At 47.6% G+C, this 16,685-nt stretch overlaps 1 protein-coding gene across 1 annotated transcript in view; it reads right to left on the bottom strand.

Moving 5' to 3' along the window:
* Positions 1–16,685, bottom strand: part of LOC106579676 (reversion-inducing cysteine-rich protein with Kazal motifs) — a 108,239-nt gene that overhangs the window by 26,595 nt on the left and 64,959 nt on the right. The window contains exon 11 of the mRNA XM_014159806.2: positions 8,192–8,404. Within this exon, the coding sequence (XP_014015281.2) occupies positions 8,192–8,404 (213 nt within the window). The remainder of the gene's footprint in view (positions 1–8,191; positions 8,405–16,685) is intronic.

Here is a 16,685-nt window from a genome sequence, read left to right as displayed (position 1 = left end):
GTACAGGTAAACTTCGCTAACACTCTAAACTACTTCATTCAGCCTGACAGAAACCCAGCTGGAATTGCTCTCACTGGAAAAAGCTCCAGTCAAAAGATTTGCTTTCAGTCAAAGGATCTGCTGATAAATGACCTGAGGTGGGGTAGTGAGTTAAGCCTTGCAGAAACCACAAAATCCTCCCTTGGATTAGTATGTCTATGTGTTGTCACGTCCAGGTGTTGTCACGTCTACGTGTTGTCACGTCTACGTGTTGTCACGCCTACGTGTTGTCACGCCTACGTGTTGTCACGCCTACGTGTTGTCACGCCTACGTGTTGTCTACGTGTTGTCACGTCTACGTGTTGTCACGCCTACGTGTTGTCACGTCCACGTGTTGTCGGACGTGACAACACGTACACAACACGTGTTGTCACGCCTACGTGTTGTCACGCCTACGTGTTGTCACGCCCACGTGTTGTCACGTCCACGTGTTGTCTACGTGTTGTCACGCCTACGTGTTGTCACGCCTACGTGTTGTCACGCCTACGTGTTGTCACGTCCACGTGTTGTCACGTCCACGTGTTGTCACGCCTACGTGTTGTCACGCCTACGTGTTGTCACGTCCACGTGTTGTCACGCCCACGTGTTGTCACGCCCACGTGTTGTCACGCCTACGTGTTGTCACGCCCACGTGTTGTCACGCCCACGTGTTGTCACGTCCACGTGTTGTCACGTCCACGTGTTGTCACGCCTACGTGTTGTCATGTCCACGTGTTGTCATGTCCACGTGTTGTCACGCCTACGTGTTGTCACGCCTACGTGTTGTCACGCCTACGTGTTGTCACGTCCACGTGTTGTCACGTCCACGTGTTGTCACGTCCACGTGTTGTCACGCCTACGTGTTGTCATGCCTACGTGTTGTCTACGTGTTGTCACGCCTACGTGTTGTCACGCCTACGTGTTGTCACGTCCACGTGTTGTCACGCCCACGTGTTGTCACGCCCACGTGTTGTCACGCCCACGTGTTGTCACGCCCACGTGTTGTCACGTCCACGTGTTGTCACGTCCACGTGTTGTCTACGTGTTGTCATGCCTACCTGTTGTCACGTCCACGTGTTGTCACGTCCACGTGTTGTCACGCCTACGTGTTGTCACGCCTACGTGTTGTCACGCCTACGTGTTGTCACGTCCACGTGTTGTCACGTCCACGTGTTGTCACGCCCATGTGTTGTCACGTCCACGTGTTGTCATGGCTACGTGTTGTCTACATGTTGTCATGTCTACGTGTTGTCACGTCCACGTGTTGTCACGTCCACGTGTTGTCACGTCCACGTGTTGTCATGGCTACGTGTTGTCATGGCTACGTGTTGTCTACGTGTTGTCACGTCTACGTGTTGTCACGTCTACGTGTTGTCATGTCCACGTGTTGTCATGTCCACGTGTTGTCATGCCTACGTGTTGTCATGCCTACGTGTTGTCTACGTGTTGTCACGCCTACGTGTTGTCATGTCTACGTGTTGTCACATCTACGTGTTGTCACGTCTACGTGTTGTCTACGTGTTGTCATGTCTACGTGTTGTCATGTCCACGTGTTGTCATGCCTACGTGTTGTCTACGTGTTGTCACGTCTACGTGTTGTCATGCCTACGTGTTGTCTACGTGTTGTCACGTCTACGTGTTGTCACGCCTACGTGTTGTCACGCCTACGTGTTGTCACGTCTACGTGTTGTCACGTCTACGTGTTGTCACGCCCACGTGTTGTCACGTCCACGTGTTGTCACGGCTACGTGTTGTCACGTCCACGTGTTGTCACGTCTACGTGTTGTCACGCCTACGTGTTGTCACGCCTACGTGTTGTCACGCCTACGTGTTGTCACGTCTACGTGTTGTCACGTCTACGTGTTGTCACGCCTACGTGTTGTCACGTCCACGTGTTGTCACGCCTACGTGTTGTCACGCCTACGTGTTGTCTACGTGTTGTCACGTCTACGTGTTGTCACGCCTACGTGTTGTCATGCCTACGTTGTACGTGTTGTCATGCCTACGTTTTGTCCACGTGTTGTCAAGTCTACGTGTTGTCACGTCTACGTGTTGTCACGCCCACGTGTTGTCACGTCCACGTGTTGTCACGTCCACGTGTTGTCTACGTGTTGTCACGCCTACGTGTTGTCACGCCTACGTGTTGTCACGCCTACGTGTTGTCACGTCCACGTGTTGTCACGTCCACGTGTTGTCACGCCCACGTGTTGTCACGTCCACGTGTTGTCACGCCTACGTGTTGTCACGCCTACGTGTTGTCACGCCTACGTGTTGTCACGTCCACGTGTTGTCACGTCCACGTGTTGTCACGTCCACGTGTTGTCACGCCTACGTGTTGTCACGTCCACGTGTTGTCACGGCTACGTGTTGTCACGTCTACGTGTTGTCACGTCCACGTGTTGTCACGGCTACGTGTTGTCATGGCTACGTGTTGTCTACGTGTTGTCACGCCTACGTGTTGTCACGCCTATGTGTTGTCACTCCTACGTGTTGTCACGCCCACGTGTTGTCACGTCCACGTGTTGTCATGTTCACGTGTTGTCATGTCTACGTGTTGTCATGACTACGTGTTGTCTACGTGTTGTCATGCCTACGTGTTGTCACGTCCACGTGTTGTCACGCCCACGTGTTGTCACGCCTACGTGTTGTCACGTCCACGTGTTGTCACGTCCACGTGTTGTCATGTCTACGTGTTGTCATGCCTACGTGTTGTCTACGTGTTGTCACGCCTACGTGTTGTCACGTCCACGTGTTGTCACGCCCACGTGTTGTCACGCCTACGTGTTGTCACGCCCACGTGTTGTCACGCCCACGTGTTGTCATGCCTACGTGTTGTCACGCCCACGTGTTGTCATGCCTACGTGTTGTCACGCCTACGTGTTGTCACGCCTACGTGTTGTCACGTCCACGTGTTGTCACGCCTACGTGTTGTCACGCCCATGTGTTGTCACGTCCACGTGTTGTCATGGCTACGTGTTGTCTACGTGTTGTCATGTCTACGTGTTGTCACGTCCACGTGTTGTCACGTCTACGTGTTGTCACGTTCACGTGTTGTCACGGCTACGTGTTGTCATGGCTACGTGTTGTCTACGTGTTGTCACGTCTACGTGTTGTCACGTCTACGTGTTGTCACGTCTACGTGTTGTCATGTCCACGTGTTGTCATGCCTACGTGTTGTCTACGTGTTGTCACGTCTACGTATTGTCACGCCTACGTGTTGTCATGTCTACGTGTTGTCATGTCCACGTGTTGTCATGCCTACGTGTTGTCTACGTGTTGTCACGTCTACGTGTTGTCATGCCTACGTGTTGTCTACGTGTTGTCACGCCTACGTGTTGTCATGTCTACGTGTTGTCACGCCTACGTGTTGTCATGTCTACGTGTTGTCACGTCCACGTGTTGTCACGGCTACGTGTTGTCATGGCTACGTGTTGTCATGTCTACGTGTTGTCACGTCCACTTGTTGTCACGTCTACGTGTTGTCACGTCTACGTGTTGTCACGCCTATGTGTTATCACGCCTATGTGTTGTCACGCCTATGTGTTGTCACGCCTACGTGTTGTCACGCCTATGTGTTGTCACGCCTACGTGTTGTCACGCCTACGTGTTGTCACGTCCACGTGTTGTCACGGCTACGTGTTGTCATGGCTACGTGTTGTCTACGTGTTGTCATGTCTACGTGTTGTCACGTCCACGTGTTGTCACGGCTACGTGTTGTCATGGCTACGTGTTGTCTACGTGTTGTCACGTCTACGTGTTGTCACGTCTACGTGTTGTCATGTCCACGTGTTGTCATGCCTACGTGTTGTCTACGTGTTGTCACGTCTACGTATTGTCACGCCTACGTGTTGTCATGTCTACGTGTTGTCACGTCCACGTGTTGTCATGCCTACGTGTTGTCTACGTGTTGTCACGTCTACGTGTTGTCATGCCTACGTGTTGTCTACGTGTTGTCACGCCTACGTGTTGTCATGTCTACGTGTTGTCACGCCTACGTGTTGTCATGTCTACGTGTTGTCACGTCCACGTGTTGTCACGGCTACGTGTTGTCATGGCTACGTGTTGTCTACGTGTTGTCATGTCTACGTGTTGTCACGTCCACGTGTTGTCACGTCTACGTGTTGTCACGTCTACGTGTTGTCACGCCTACGTGTTGTCACGCCTATGTGTTGTCACGCCTACGTGTTGTCACGCCTATGTGTTGTCACGCCTACGTGTTGTCACGCCTACGTGTTGTCACGCCTACGTGTTGTCATGTCCACGTGTTGTCTACGTGTTGTCACGCCTACGTGTTGTCACGCCTACGTGTTGTCACGCCCACGTGTTGTCACGTCCACGTGTTGTCTACGTGTTGTCATGCCTACGTGTTGTCACGCCTACGTGTTGTCACGTCCACGTGTTGTCACGTCCACGTGTTGTCACGTCCACGTGTTGTCACGCCTACGTGTTGTCACGTCCACGTGTTGTCACGTCCACGTGTTGTCACGGCTACGTGTTGTCACGGCTACGTGTTGTCTACGTGTTGTCACGTCTACGTGTTGTCACGTCCACGTGTTGTCACGTCTACGTGTTGTCACGTCCACGTGTTGTCACGGCTACGTGTTGTCTACGTGTTGTCACGTCTACGTGTTGTCACGTCTACGTGTTGTCACGCCTATGTGTTGTCACTCCTACGTGTTGTCACGCCCACGTGTTGTCATGTCCACGTGTTGTCATGTTCACGTGTTGTCATGTCTACGTGTTGTCATGCCTACGTGTTGTCTACGTGTTGTCATGCCTACGTGTTGTCACGTCCACGTGTTGTCACGCCCACGTGTTGTCACGCCTACGTGTTGTCAAGTCCACGTGATGTCACGTCCACGTGTTGTCATGTCTACGTGTTGTCATGCCTACGTGTTGTCTACGTGTTGTCACGCCTACGTGTTGTCACGTCCATGTGTTGTCACGCCCACGTGTTGTCACGCCTACGTGTTGTCACGCCTACGTGTTGTCACGTCCACGTGTTGTCACGCCCACGTGCTGTCACGCCTACGTGTTGTCACGTCCACGTGTTGTCACGCCTACGTGTTGTCACGCCCATGTGTTGTCACGCCCACGTGTTGTCACGTCCACGTGTTGCCTACGTGTTGTCATGTCTACGTGTTGTCACGTCTACGTGTTGTCACGTCTACGTGTTGTCACGTCCACGTGTTGTCATGTCCACGTGTTGTCATGCCTACGTGTTGTCTACGTGTTGTCACGTCTACGTGTTGTCACGCCTACGTGTTGTCATGCCTACGTGTTGTCATGTCCACGTGTTGTCATGCCTACGTGTTGTCTACGTGTTGTCACGTCTACGTGTTGTCATGCCTACGTGTTGTCTACGTGTTGTCACGCCTACGTGTTGTCTACGTGTTGTCACGTCTACGTGTTGTCACGCCTACGTGTTGTCATGTCTACGTGTTGTCACGCCTACGTGTTGTCATGTCTACGTGTTGTCACGCCTACGTGTTGTCACGCCCATGTGTTGTCACGTCCACGTGTTGTCACGTCCACGTGTTGTCACGGCTACGTGTTGTCATGGCTACGTGTTGTCTACGTGTTGTCATGTCTACGTGTTGTCACGTCCACGTGTTGTCACGTCTACGTGTTGTCACGTCTACGTGTTGTCACGCCTACGTGTTGTCACGCCTATGTGTTGTCACGCCTACGTGTTGTCACGCCTACGTGTTGTCATGTCCACGTGTTGTCACGCCTACGTGTTGTCTACGTGTTGTCACGTCTACGTGTTGTCACGCCTACGTGTTGTCACGTCCAAGTGTTGTCACGGCTACCGTTTGTCATGGCTACGTGTTGTCTACGTGTTGTCATGTCTACGTGTTGTCACGTCCACGTGTTGTCACGCCTACGTGTTGTCACGCCTACGTGTTGTCACGCCTACGTGTTGTCACGTCTACGTGTTGTCACGTTGTCACGCCTACGTGTTGTCACGTCCACGTGTTGTCACGCCCACGTGTTGTCACGCCTACGTGTTGTCACGCCCACGTGTTGTCACGTCCACGTGTTGTCACGTCCACGTGTTGTCACGTCCACATGTTGTCACGCCCACGTGTTGTCACGTCCACGTGTTGTCACGCCCACGTGTTGTCACGTCCACGTGTTGTCTACGTGTTGTCACGCCTACGTGTTGTCACGCCTACGTGTTGTCACGTCCACGTGTTGTCACGTCCACGTGTTGTCACGTCCACGTGTTGTCACGTCCACGTGTTGTCACGTCTACGTGTTGTCATGCCTACGTGTTGTCTACGTGTTGTCACGCCTACGTGTTGTCACGTCCACGTGTTGTCACGCCCACGTGTTGTCACGTCCACGTGTTGTCACGTCCACGTGTTGTCTACGTGTTGTCATGCCTACCTGTTGTCACGTCCACGTGTTGTCACGTCCACGTGTTGTCACGCCTACGTGTTGTCACGCCTACGTGTTGTCACGTCCACGTGTTGTCACGTCCACGTGTTGTCACGCCCACGTGTTGTCACGTCCACGTGTTGTCATGGCTACGTGTTGTCTACATGTTGTCACGTCTACGTGTTGTCACGTCCACGTGTTGTCACGTCCACGTGTTGTCATGGCTACGTGTTGTCATGGCTACGTGTTGTCTACGTGTTGTCACGTCTACGTGTTGTCACGTCTACGTGTTGTCACGTCCACGTGTTGTCATGTCCACGTGTTGTCATGCCTACGTGTTGTCATGCCTACGTGTTGTCTACGTGTTGTCACGCCTACGTGTTGTCACGCCTACGTGTTGTCACGTCTACGTGTTGTCACGTCTACGTGTTGTCACGTCTACGTGTTGTCTACGTGTTGTCATGTCTACGTGTTGTCATGTCCACGTGTTGTCATGCCTACGTGTTGTCTACGTGTTGTCACGTCTACGTGTTATCATGCCTACGTGTTGTCTACGTGTTGTCACGTCTACGTGTTGTCACACCATCGTGTTGTCACGTCTACGTGTTGTCATGTCTACGTGTTGTCACGCCCACGTGTTGTCACGTCCACGTGTTGTCACGTCCACGTGTTGTCACGTCTACGTGTTGTCACGCCTACGTGTTGTCACGCCTACGTGTTGTCACGTCTACGTGTTGTCACGCCTACGTGTTGTCACGCCTACGTGTTGTCACGCCTACGTGTTGTCACGCCCACGTGTTGTCACGCCTACGTGTTGTCACGCCTACGTGTTGTCATGCCTACGTGTTGTCTACGTGTTGTCACGTCTACGTTTTGTCACGCCTACGTGTTGTCATGCCTACGTGTTGTCTACGTGTTGTCATGCCTACGTGTTGTCTACGTGTTGTCACGTCTACGTGTTGTCACGTCTACGTGTTGTCACGCCTACGTGTTGTCACGCCTACGTGTTGTCACGCCTACGTGTTGTCAGCTGAATCCTCTAAGAGACCACCTGTAATTGATTCATGTAGTTTTTAGGTTCCAGCTGGGTCTTTGGGCGGTCGTTTCCCGAGGGATGCTTTTTACTGTGACCACGGGAGTCTACTGCAGGTGAAGGTGGGATGCTGTATGTACTTATTTCACTTTATTACCTTTATCTAACCAGGTCGGTGATTGAGGAAACAGTCTATTTTACAGTAACGCCCTGTAAAGGCAGGATGAATGGTACAGCAATAGCAGCAGTACCACATTAAGCCTATACCTGGACTAACAATCACTTTCAATGGAGAATCTCTATTGGACTCCTCTTAATTCAATCATAGGCTTAATCTCTGGGAAACTAGCTCAAAGTCAGACTAAATACTTGAACCTTTTACTGCAGTGGGCTAAATCAGTCACACAGAGTGATTCTTGGAAGTCTTAAACAAATCTACTTTGAAACAAAAGTATCCACCTCACACACATGATTATTGGCTTAAACAAAGACACCTGTACCATGTCAGATATACAGTTGAAATATATTCCATTTTGAGTTTACATCCCAATAATAAATGTTATAGACATCACAGGAGACTAAAATATAACAAAACCATTTGACATAGATACATCGGATTTTCGGTAATGAAAAATAAAAAAATGTTTAGGAAATGCTGAAAAATATGAATAACATTCCACCTATGAGGCCACTAGGTCGTTTGACTGCAGAGAGAGGGCTACGTCAAATAACAGAATGAAAATATTGGCTACCTACTTGCAGATGACGCTGCCGCGGGACTTGCTGTAGCAGGGTTTGATCTGCAGGGCGCAGGCCACAGCCTTCCACATCTCCGGACGACACTTCCTGATGTCCAGGACGGGGATGTTCATAAAGGGCATCTTGATCGTCCCATTGGACCACAGCTTGATGTCATTCATGGCGCCTTGGTCTGATTGGACGTTACAGCTACGGAACAGCTCTGTGGGCCTAGAGTTAATATGACAAGAGAGAGACATGATAGAATTAGCAGGTGTACCCAATAGCTATGTACCTATCAACATTTGATAGAAATGTGCACACAACAGAAACCCAAATGGAGTCGAATGAAGATTGCAGTGTGGAAGATGTATAATTGCTCCCATCTGTCACATGACTTGTGTTAGCTTCCATAAAAGCTTTAAACTGGAAGTGAGCATGTTCAAAGTTCAGAATTTTTTTTAAATAAACACTTTGAAACTATAATAACAATCTCAGTAACGGTAACAGATAGGTTGTTCTTGCTTTGACTGATACGTGGTTGTTTATCTACTTCAGTTGAATGACTGTAAGTCACTCTGGAGAAGAGCGTCGGCTAACTAACCAACATGGAAACGGAAACATTTTTTTGGGGGGAAGGGTGAAAGGTAGCCTAGACTCGAGGTTACCACGAGGACACAAAGTGAATCTTAGTACAGAAACTCATAGTACACTAAAACACTACACACAAAACTGTTTCTCTCTGTCTAATGAGACACAACACTCTCTCTCTGTCTAAGGAAATGCACATTCACTCTGCCTTGCGTGTCCAGATGTCGTCTTCACAGCTCAACACCACATGGATGTGGCTGAGGTGATGTCAGAAGGAGGCCTGCCAGATGGCCCCTGTTTACTACTGCAGAAACATCCCAGAGACCAATGACCAATGGCTGAGAGGGACTACTTCCTGAGGAAACCTGTTGCCGGGTTGGAGGAAGTGTATTTCATGATTGGTATGTTTCACTGGGGGGTACTTCAGGGGTTAATGTTAGATGTGGTTGAGTGCTGATATTCAGTCAGTGGTTGATTTGTTAACTTTACAGCCTTTAAAATATCCCACTGGCCACTCCTGTGTCTGTGTTCTTGTTTACTTAACTTATCAGGACACCAATGTCCTAACAATTCACCGCAATGTCCTAACAATTCACCACAATGTCCTAACAATTCACCCCAATGTCCTAACAATTCACTCCTAACAATCCACCCCAATGTCCTAACAATGTCCTAACAATCCACCCTAATGTCCTAACAATCCACCCCAATGTCCTAACAATCCACCCCAATGTCCTAACAATCCACCCCAATGTCCTAACAATCCACCCCAATGTCCTAACAATCCACCCCAATGTCCTAACAATCCACCCCAATGTCCTAACAATCCACCCCAATGTCCTAACAATCCACCCCAATGTCCTAACAATTTACCATAATGTCCTAATAATTCACCCCAATATCCTGACAAGGAAGGAAAACAGTAACTTTTTTGAAAAGTCAGGATTTGTTTAATGTCCTGAATTTGTTCAAATGCTATTCTAAGCTTAAGGTTAAGGTTAAGGTTAAGGTTCGGTTAAGGGTAAGGTTTAACGATTAGGGAAAATTAGATCAAACATGTTTACTCCCCAAAAAGTTCTGACATTCCAAGAAAATGAAGCTGTGTGTGTGTGTGTGTGTGTGTGTGTGTGTGTGTGTGTGCGCATGCGTGTGTGTCAGGGGAGAGGGGAAGGAAAGTGAGGTCTTGGCCACAGGCAGAGGGATCACAGCCTTGCCTTAGCTCCAGGTCATGAACCAAGCGTGACCATATGCAAGGGTAGTGGTCACAGTGGGTTTCCACTCCACCCCAAAAATAAACCTAGTGTCCCTCTCTTTCTACTCTCTGTCTCCTCTCTTTTCTGTCTCTCTACACATTGACCCACATTAAAATGGCTAGTAAAGTAGCTTCAGTTAAAACAATGATATTTAGGATAGTTATTTATTCAAATCGATTAAATTTTCACCAAGCAGGGTATTATATTTCGTGCATGTTAAAAATAGACATGGTGTGTATGGTTTCCATACTTTCAGGAACCCACATTCAACTTCAGCCTTCTTGATCAACCAGAATGAGAAGAGGTTTATCTGTGTAGTTACAGGGTCAGCTTTGTTAAATACATCCCTGGGTTTGTATACGTTACCTCTTTCCGCCCACTCTTATCCTCCCTCTCTTTTTCTCAGCCCTCCTCTCCCACTATTCTCTCAGAATGATCGGCATGTGGATTGAGACTTCCTGCCTTGGACCTTGGTGAGCCCTGGACCATGACAAGAGTTGCATATTGTCCGAGACAGACAGACAGACAGACAGACAGACAGACAGACAGACAGACAGACAGACAGACAGACAGACAGACAGACAGACAGACAGACAGACAGACAGACAGACAGACAGACAGACAGACAGACAGACAGACAGACAGACAGACAGACAGACAGACCTGCTCTAAAGCAGTCAGGGAGATATCACTGAGACACAGAACAGCCTCATCAGAGCCTTAGAACTGCTAGGCAACAGGATGTGCCCCTGTAATCTCCATATGACCAGTCAACAGGATATTGCCCCTGTAATCTCCATATGACCAGTCAACAGGATGGTGCCACTGTAATCTCCATACGACCTGGCTGGGGAGTGTATTTATGTCGCGGACACAGAGACCCAGGCCCCTGGGGTGTGGCACTCAGGGCCCACTGACAGTGCTCAGCGCTGGCGTAGCAACACAGCGCCGCAGGATTCTCAGTACTTTGGAGATCCCTATCCCCTTTGCCTCTAGCCCTGTTTGTCTTCCATAGTGTGGCCGGGGCCCCCCCCACGATGCTTGTCACCCCAGCTTTTGAACCCCTCAGGGAGGAAGGCTCTCCTTACGCTGGCCCCTGGGACTCCTTCAAAGGAAATGAGAGACAGAATTTGTTTGTCTGAACTCGGTGTCTTCATCATCCTTCTCCAATGAAAAATAATACATGGAATACTTGGGATTGTTTTCAAACATTCTCTACAAGGGTCTAGCATGAAAAGATTCTGGGACATTTTAGGGTTTGATTACTGCTGAGCTGCAATTCAAAAGTAAATACTGTATGTTTTCTGATCATCTTGACATTATGGTTATCATCATTACTGAACAACACGATACCTTACAGTCAACAGACAAAGATACAGACATATATCATACACATAGAGAGGTCATAGAGAAGTCATAGAGAGTTCATAGAGAGGTCATAAAGAGGTCAAAGAGAGGTCATGGAGAAATCAAAGAGAGGTCGAGAGATGTCAAAGAGAGGTCAAAGAGAGGTCATAGAGAGGTCGACAGATGAGATTATGTTTGAGTCTGTAGCCCATGATGATGTCACGTCCTTTAGATCCCCTACTGTCCAATCAGATATTTTCTCTGTCCTTGACTACAGCCTGGAAAATCAACGCTTTTGAAACTTGACAAAGTTAATGTCGGGTGGCTTGTGGTGAAATGTAGCTTTGTGGACAGTGCTTGATGGGGATGAGTCCACAGGCGGGGAGCATTCTGTTGAACTGTGTGTGTTTGTGTGGGTTCGCCGGCTGGGCTTTGATAGCGTCAAGCATGGGTCTGCTGGCCACATGCCAGACCAGGATGCAGCAAGCTGTGACACGGCTGGCCTCCAAGGTCAAATGCAAACACCATAAACTACAGTATAATGGCACACACACATACACACACATCACTATCCCTTTCTCTCTCCTTCTTTCTCTGTGACCTCTAAACAACCTAGAGTACACCACAACACACATCAGTCACAGAGCCATCAGTCACAGAGCCATCAGTCACAGAGCCATCAGTCACAGAGCCTATAGTACACTCTTAGCACATTTTTTTTCTATCTAGAACCCAAAAGGGTTCTTCGGCTGTTACCATAGGAGAACCCTTTGAATAACCATTTTTGATTCCAGGTAGAACCCTTTTGGTTCCATGTAGAATCCTTTCCCCAGACGGTTCTATATGGAACCCCAAATAATTAAACCTAGGGCTGTTACGGTGACAGTATTACCGCCACACCGGCGGTCACGAGTCATGAAAGTAGTCAAATTCCACATGTATTTATTTATTTTATTTCACCTTCATTTAACCAGGTAGGCTAGTTGAGAACAAGTTCTCATTTGCAACTGCGACCTGGCCAAGATAAAGCAAAGCAGTTCGACACATATAACAACACAGAGTCACACATGGAATAAACAAACATACAATCAATAATATAGTAGAAAAATCTATATACAGCATGTGCAAATGAGGTAGGATAAGAGAGGCAAGGCAATAAATAGGTCTTGGGGGTGCAGTAATTACAATATAGCAATTAAACATTGGGATGGTAGGATGTGCAGAAGATGAATGTGCAAGTACAGATACTGGGGTGCAAAGGAGCAAGAATAAATAAATAAATAAATACAGTATGGGGATGAGGTAGGTAGATTGGATGGGCTATTTACAGATGGGCTATGTACAGGTGCAGTGATCTGTGAGCTGCTCTGACAGCTGGTGCTTAAAGCTAGTGAGGGAGATAAGTGTTTCCAGTTTCAGAGATTTTTGCAGTTCGTTCCAGTCATTGGCAGCAGAGAACTGGAAGGAGAGGCGGCCAAAGGAAGAATTATCTTTGGGGGTGACCAGTGAGATATACCTGCTGGAGCGCGTGCTACGGGTGGGTGCTGCTATGGTGACCAGTGAGCTGAGATAAGGCGGGGCTTTATCTAGCAGAGACTTGTAAATGACCTGGAGCCAGTGGGTTTGGCGACGGGTATGGCGCGAGGGCCAGCCAACGAGAGCCAACGAGAGCATACAGTCACGGTAATTAGGCTTCTCCAAGCTCTGATGCTGCTGATGGTCATTAGTAGCCTCCAAACCTGCTAACTGCCTGGTACTCAGCACTCTATTGTCCCTCTAATCACTCTGACATCAATGTAAATATGATCTCAAATCTAATCAAATACTTTATGAGAGCCCATGAGAGCTCATGTTGCACAACATTTCTATAGGTTTTTCAATTGCGGGAGAAAACAGAGTGATGGCCGCTAATAGAAAGAGGAGGATCCCATTATCTTTCTATAGGCCAGACCTACTATATTTATTTCTCAACTTTCCTAATATTAAGCACATTGCTTCTCTTTACAACAGGAGTATAGCCTATCTGGCTGTCATTAAAATGAACCATGGGGAAAAGCGTCCTCCATTCGCTATTTAAGTGCATAGATGACATGTATTTTTTCCCGCTGCCTCTGTTTCGATACAGGTGCATGATAGTGGTCCATTTGAAATCAAAACAAATTTCACACATATATTATTTAGTATATGTAAAGACAAGATTAAGAATAGTCTGATCTGTGACAATATTAGCCTATTAGCTCCCTAAAACACTTCAGAGAGCAGGCCTTTCTAATCGACCTGGCCCGGGTATCCTGGAAGGATATTGACCTCATCCCGTCAGTAGAGGATGACTGGTTATTCTTTAAAAGTGCCTTCCTCACCATCTTAAATAAGCATGCCCCATTATTTTTTTTTTTAACCAGGAACAGATATAGCCCTTGGTTCTCTCCAGACCTGACTGCCCTTGATCAGCACAAAAACATCCTGTGGCATTCTGCATTAGCATCAAACAGCCCCCGTGATATGCAACTTTTCAGGGAAGTTAGCAACAAATATACACAGGCAGTTAGGAAAGCTAAGGCTAGCTTTTTCAAGCAGAAATTTGCATCCTGTAGCACGAACTCAAAAAAGTTCTGGGACACTGTAAAGTCCATAGAGAATAAGAGCACCTCCTCCCAGCCGCCCACTGCACTGAGGCTAGGAAACACTGTTACCACCGATAAATCCACTATAAATGAGAATTTCAATAAGCATTTTTCTACGGCTGGCCATGCTTTCCACCTGGCGACCCCTACCCCGGTCGACAGCCCTGCGCTCCCCACAGCAACTCGCCCAAACCTCCCCCACTTCACCTTCACCCAAATCCATAAAGCTGATGTTCTGAAAGAGCTGCACACTCTGGACCCCTACAAATCAGCCGGACAAATCAGCCGGGCTAGACAATCTGGACCCTCTCTTTCTAAAATGATCTGCCGAAATTGTTGCAACCCCTATTACTAGCCTGTCCAAAAAACAAGATGGCGACCGGCAAGTTCGGCATGGTGGCAGCACTTTTACTTTATGTGTTTGTTTTAAATGTTACTGGAAATAATTGCATCTGCTATTTAGATGAAAGAATAGTAAATTCTCAGCAACTTCTCAGTCATGCAAACACGTTTGATGGCATCCAGCACTTCGGATTTGGAAGGAATGTTATATACCAAACTTTCATAGCACCTTGGCACAAACCAAAACGATCATCGAAATCCAGTCTGAAATCGCAAATTAATGGTGGAGATCTTATAATAACTCTATGCCTTCTCTTATCGGGTGATATCCATCAATGCCCTGGACCTCACTTTTTCACGAACCCCATCAAATGGCCTATGCACCCAGGCTCCTCTTGTGAACGTTGGATAAAGAGTAACAGCAAAGCTCTGGTATGTTTGGAATGCGCGCAGTGGATTCATCTAAAATGCAGCGATTCTAGCTTTGGACATGGGGTCAATGAAGCTTACCGTTGCTGTCGGTGTGCTGTACCCGCGGGTTGTGTGAGCATTGAAGGTGGAGTGGGACCAGAGGACTTACCGAGGGTGGAGAGTACACCGGAGGAGGGGGGTCCACAGCGGAGCGGAGGCAACCAGAGGCGAATGACGGGGGACACGGTGGTGAGGACGAGGGAGTGGCACCTGGGGAGGGGTGCTCCATGGCGGAGGCAGGGCAGTGGGAAGATGGCAGCGCAGTGGGAGGTGAGTTACAAGTGGATCGGGAATTCAATGAGGCCTTTGGGAAGAAGGGCTTACATTTTGTTCACTTAAATGTCCGAAGCCTACTACCGAACATCGATGAGATACGCCTGTTGGTTTTCAAATCAGAGGTGGGAGTCTTATGTTTTACTGAGACATGGTTGGATTCATCTGTTTGGGACTCAGAAATTGAGATAGGTAATTACTCTGTTGTCAGGAAGGATCGGAATCAGAACGGTGGGGGAATATGTGCGTTTGTAAGATCAGACATTGCTTTTAACATCAGATCGGATTTAAACGCTGATCTGGAGATTGTTTGGATATCTGCCTTCCCAAAACCAAGCCGATTTTGTCTAAGCTGTGTTATAGGCCGCCCAAGCAGAATGCATTCTATGAAGGTCTTGAAATTGTGTTGTCAAACTGCAATGATTCCCTGTTGAAGGAAATAATTTTGTTAGGGGATTTCAATACTGATGTCTGCAAAAAGAATAGCCCAACCCACAATGTATTTATGTACCTTTGTAGATCACTTGCTCTGACCCAAATAATAAAAGATCCCATCAGGACATGTGAAACAGTGCAAAGTACAATTGACTTAATATTGGTATCTGATAAATCTAAAATATCGCAGAGTGGAGTAATAGTCTATGGAATCAGTGATAATTTTATTACATTTTGCACAAGGAGAATTTTTAAAGATACATTTAGGTGTCACAAAACCGTTAGAATCAGAAGACTCAAAAAATTCTGTGTAGAAAAGTTTAGGGAGGAAGTGGGTAAAATTGACTGGTCACCTGTGCTAGATAGTGTAGGGGAAGACAGTCCCTGGGAAGCCTTTAAATGTAGATTCCTTGATGTGGTGAATGTGATGGCTCCCATTAGACGGGTCAGGGTAAAGCAGAGATCTAGCCCTTGGTTTAATCATGAGGTTCTAGAATCTATCCAAGCAAGGAATAAGGCCTTTAAAAAGATTAAGAACTCTAAAGAGCAGCATGATTTTGTCCTATATAAATGTCATAGAAATGAAGCACAGAGCAGGATGGATGAAGCTAAGAGGGGTTACTTTGCTGAGAAAATCATTGAAAACAAGAATGACCCTAAAAAGCTTTTTTAGTACTACCAAAAACAAACTAAACAGTATTGGACTCAACATCAAAGGGGAGATGGTATATGAAAAAGCAGAGGTTGCCAATGAATTCGACTCTTTTTTAAATTTTATTTTTTACTTCTGTTGCCAGCAAGCTGGTTAGCAAACTGGTGGCAGTTCTGGTTTGTATGGAAGCAACCAAGTCAAGAAGTATTATGTAGAGTTAGGGGTTCAGCCAAACTATTTTTCTTTTGCAAAGGTAGCAACAGCCAAAATAGTCAGTATGCTGGCAGAGCTTAAATGCTCCAAAGCCACAGGCCTGGATAATATTCCTGCAAGGTTTCTAATAGATTCTGCTGAGCAAATTGGCCCTTGTATTACGCATATCATGAATCTCTCTCTTGAACAAGGCACCTTTCCCGGGGACATGAAACAAGCTAAAGTTATACCTCTGTATAAGAAGGGGATAAAGTCTGACCCTGGGAATTATAGGCCTGTATCTATCCTCTGTGTAACATCAAAGATCCTGG

Source organism: Salmo salar, chromosome ssa19 (genome assembly GCF_905237065.1).
Source record: "Salmo salar chromosome ssa19, Ssal_v3.1, whole genome shotgun sequence".
In the NCBI taxonomy this organism is placed as follows: domain Eukaryota; kingdom Metazoa; phylum Chordata; class Actinopteri; order Salmoniformes; family Salmonidae; genus Salmo; species Salmo salar.
Note: the sequence above shows the minus strand (reverse complement) of the source record. Positions and strands in the feature narration are given on the sequence as shown.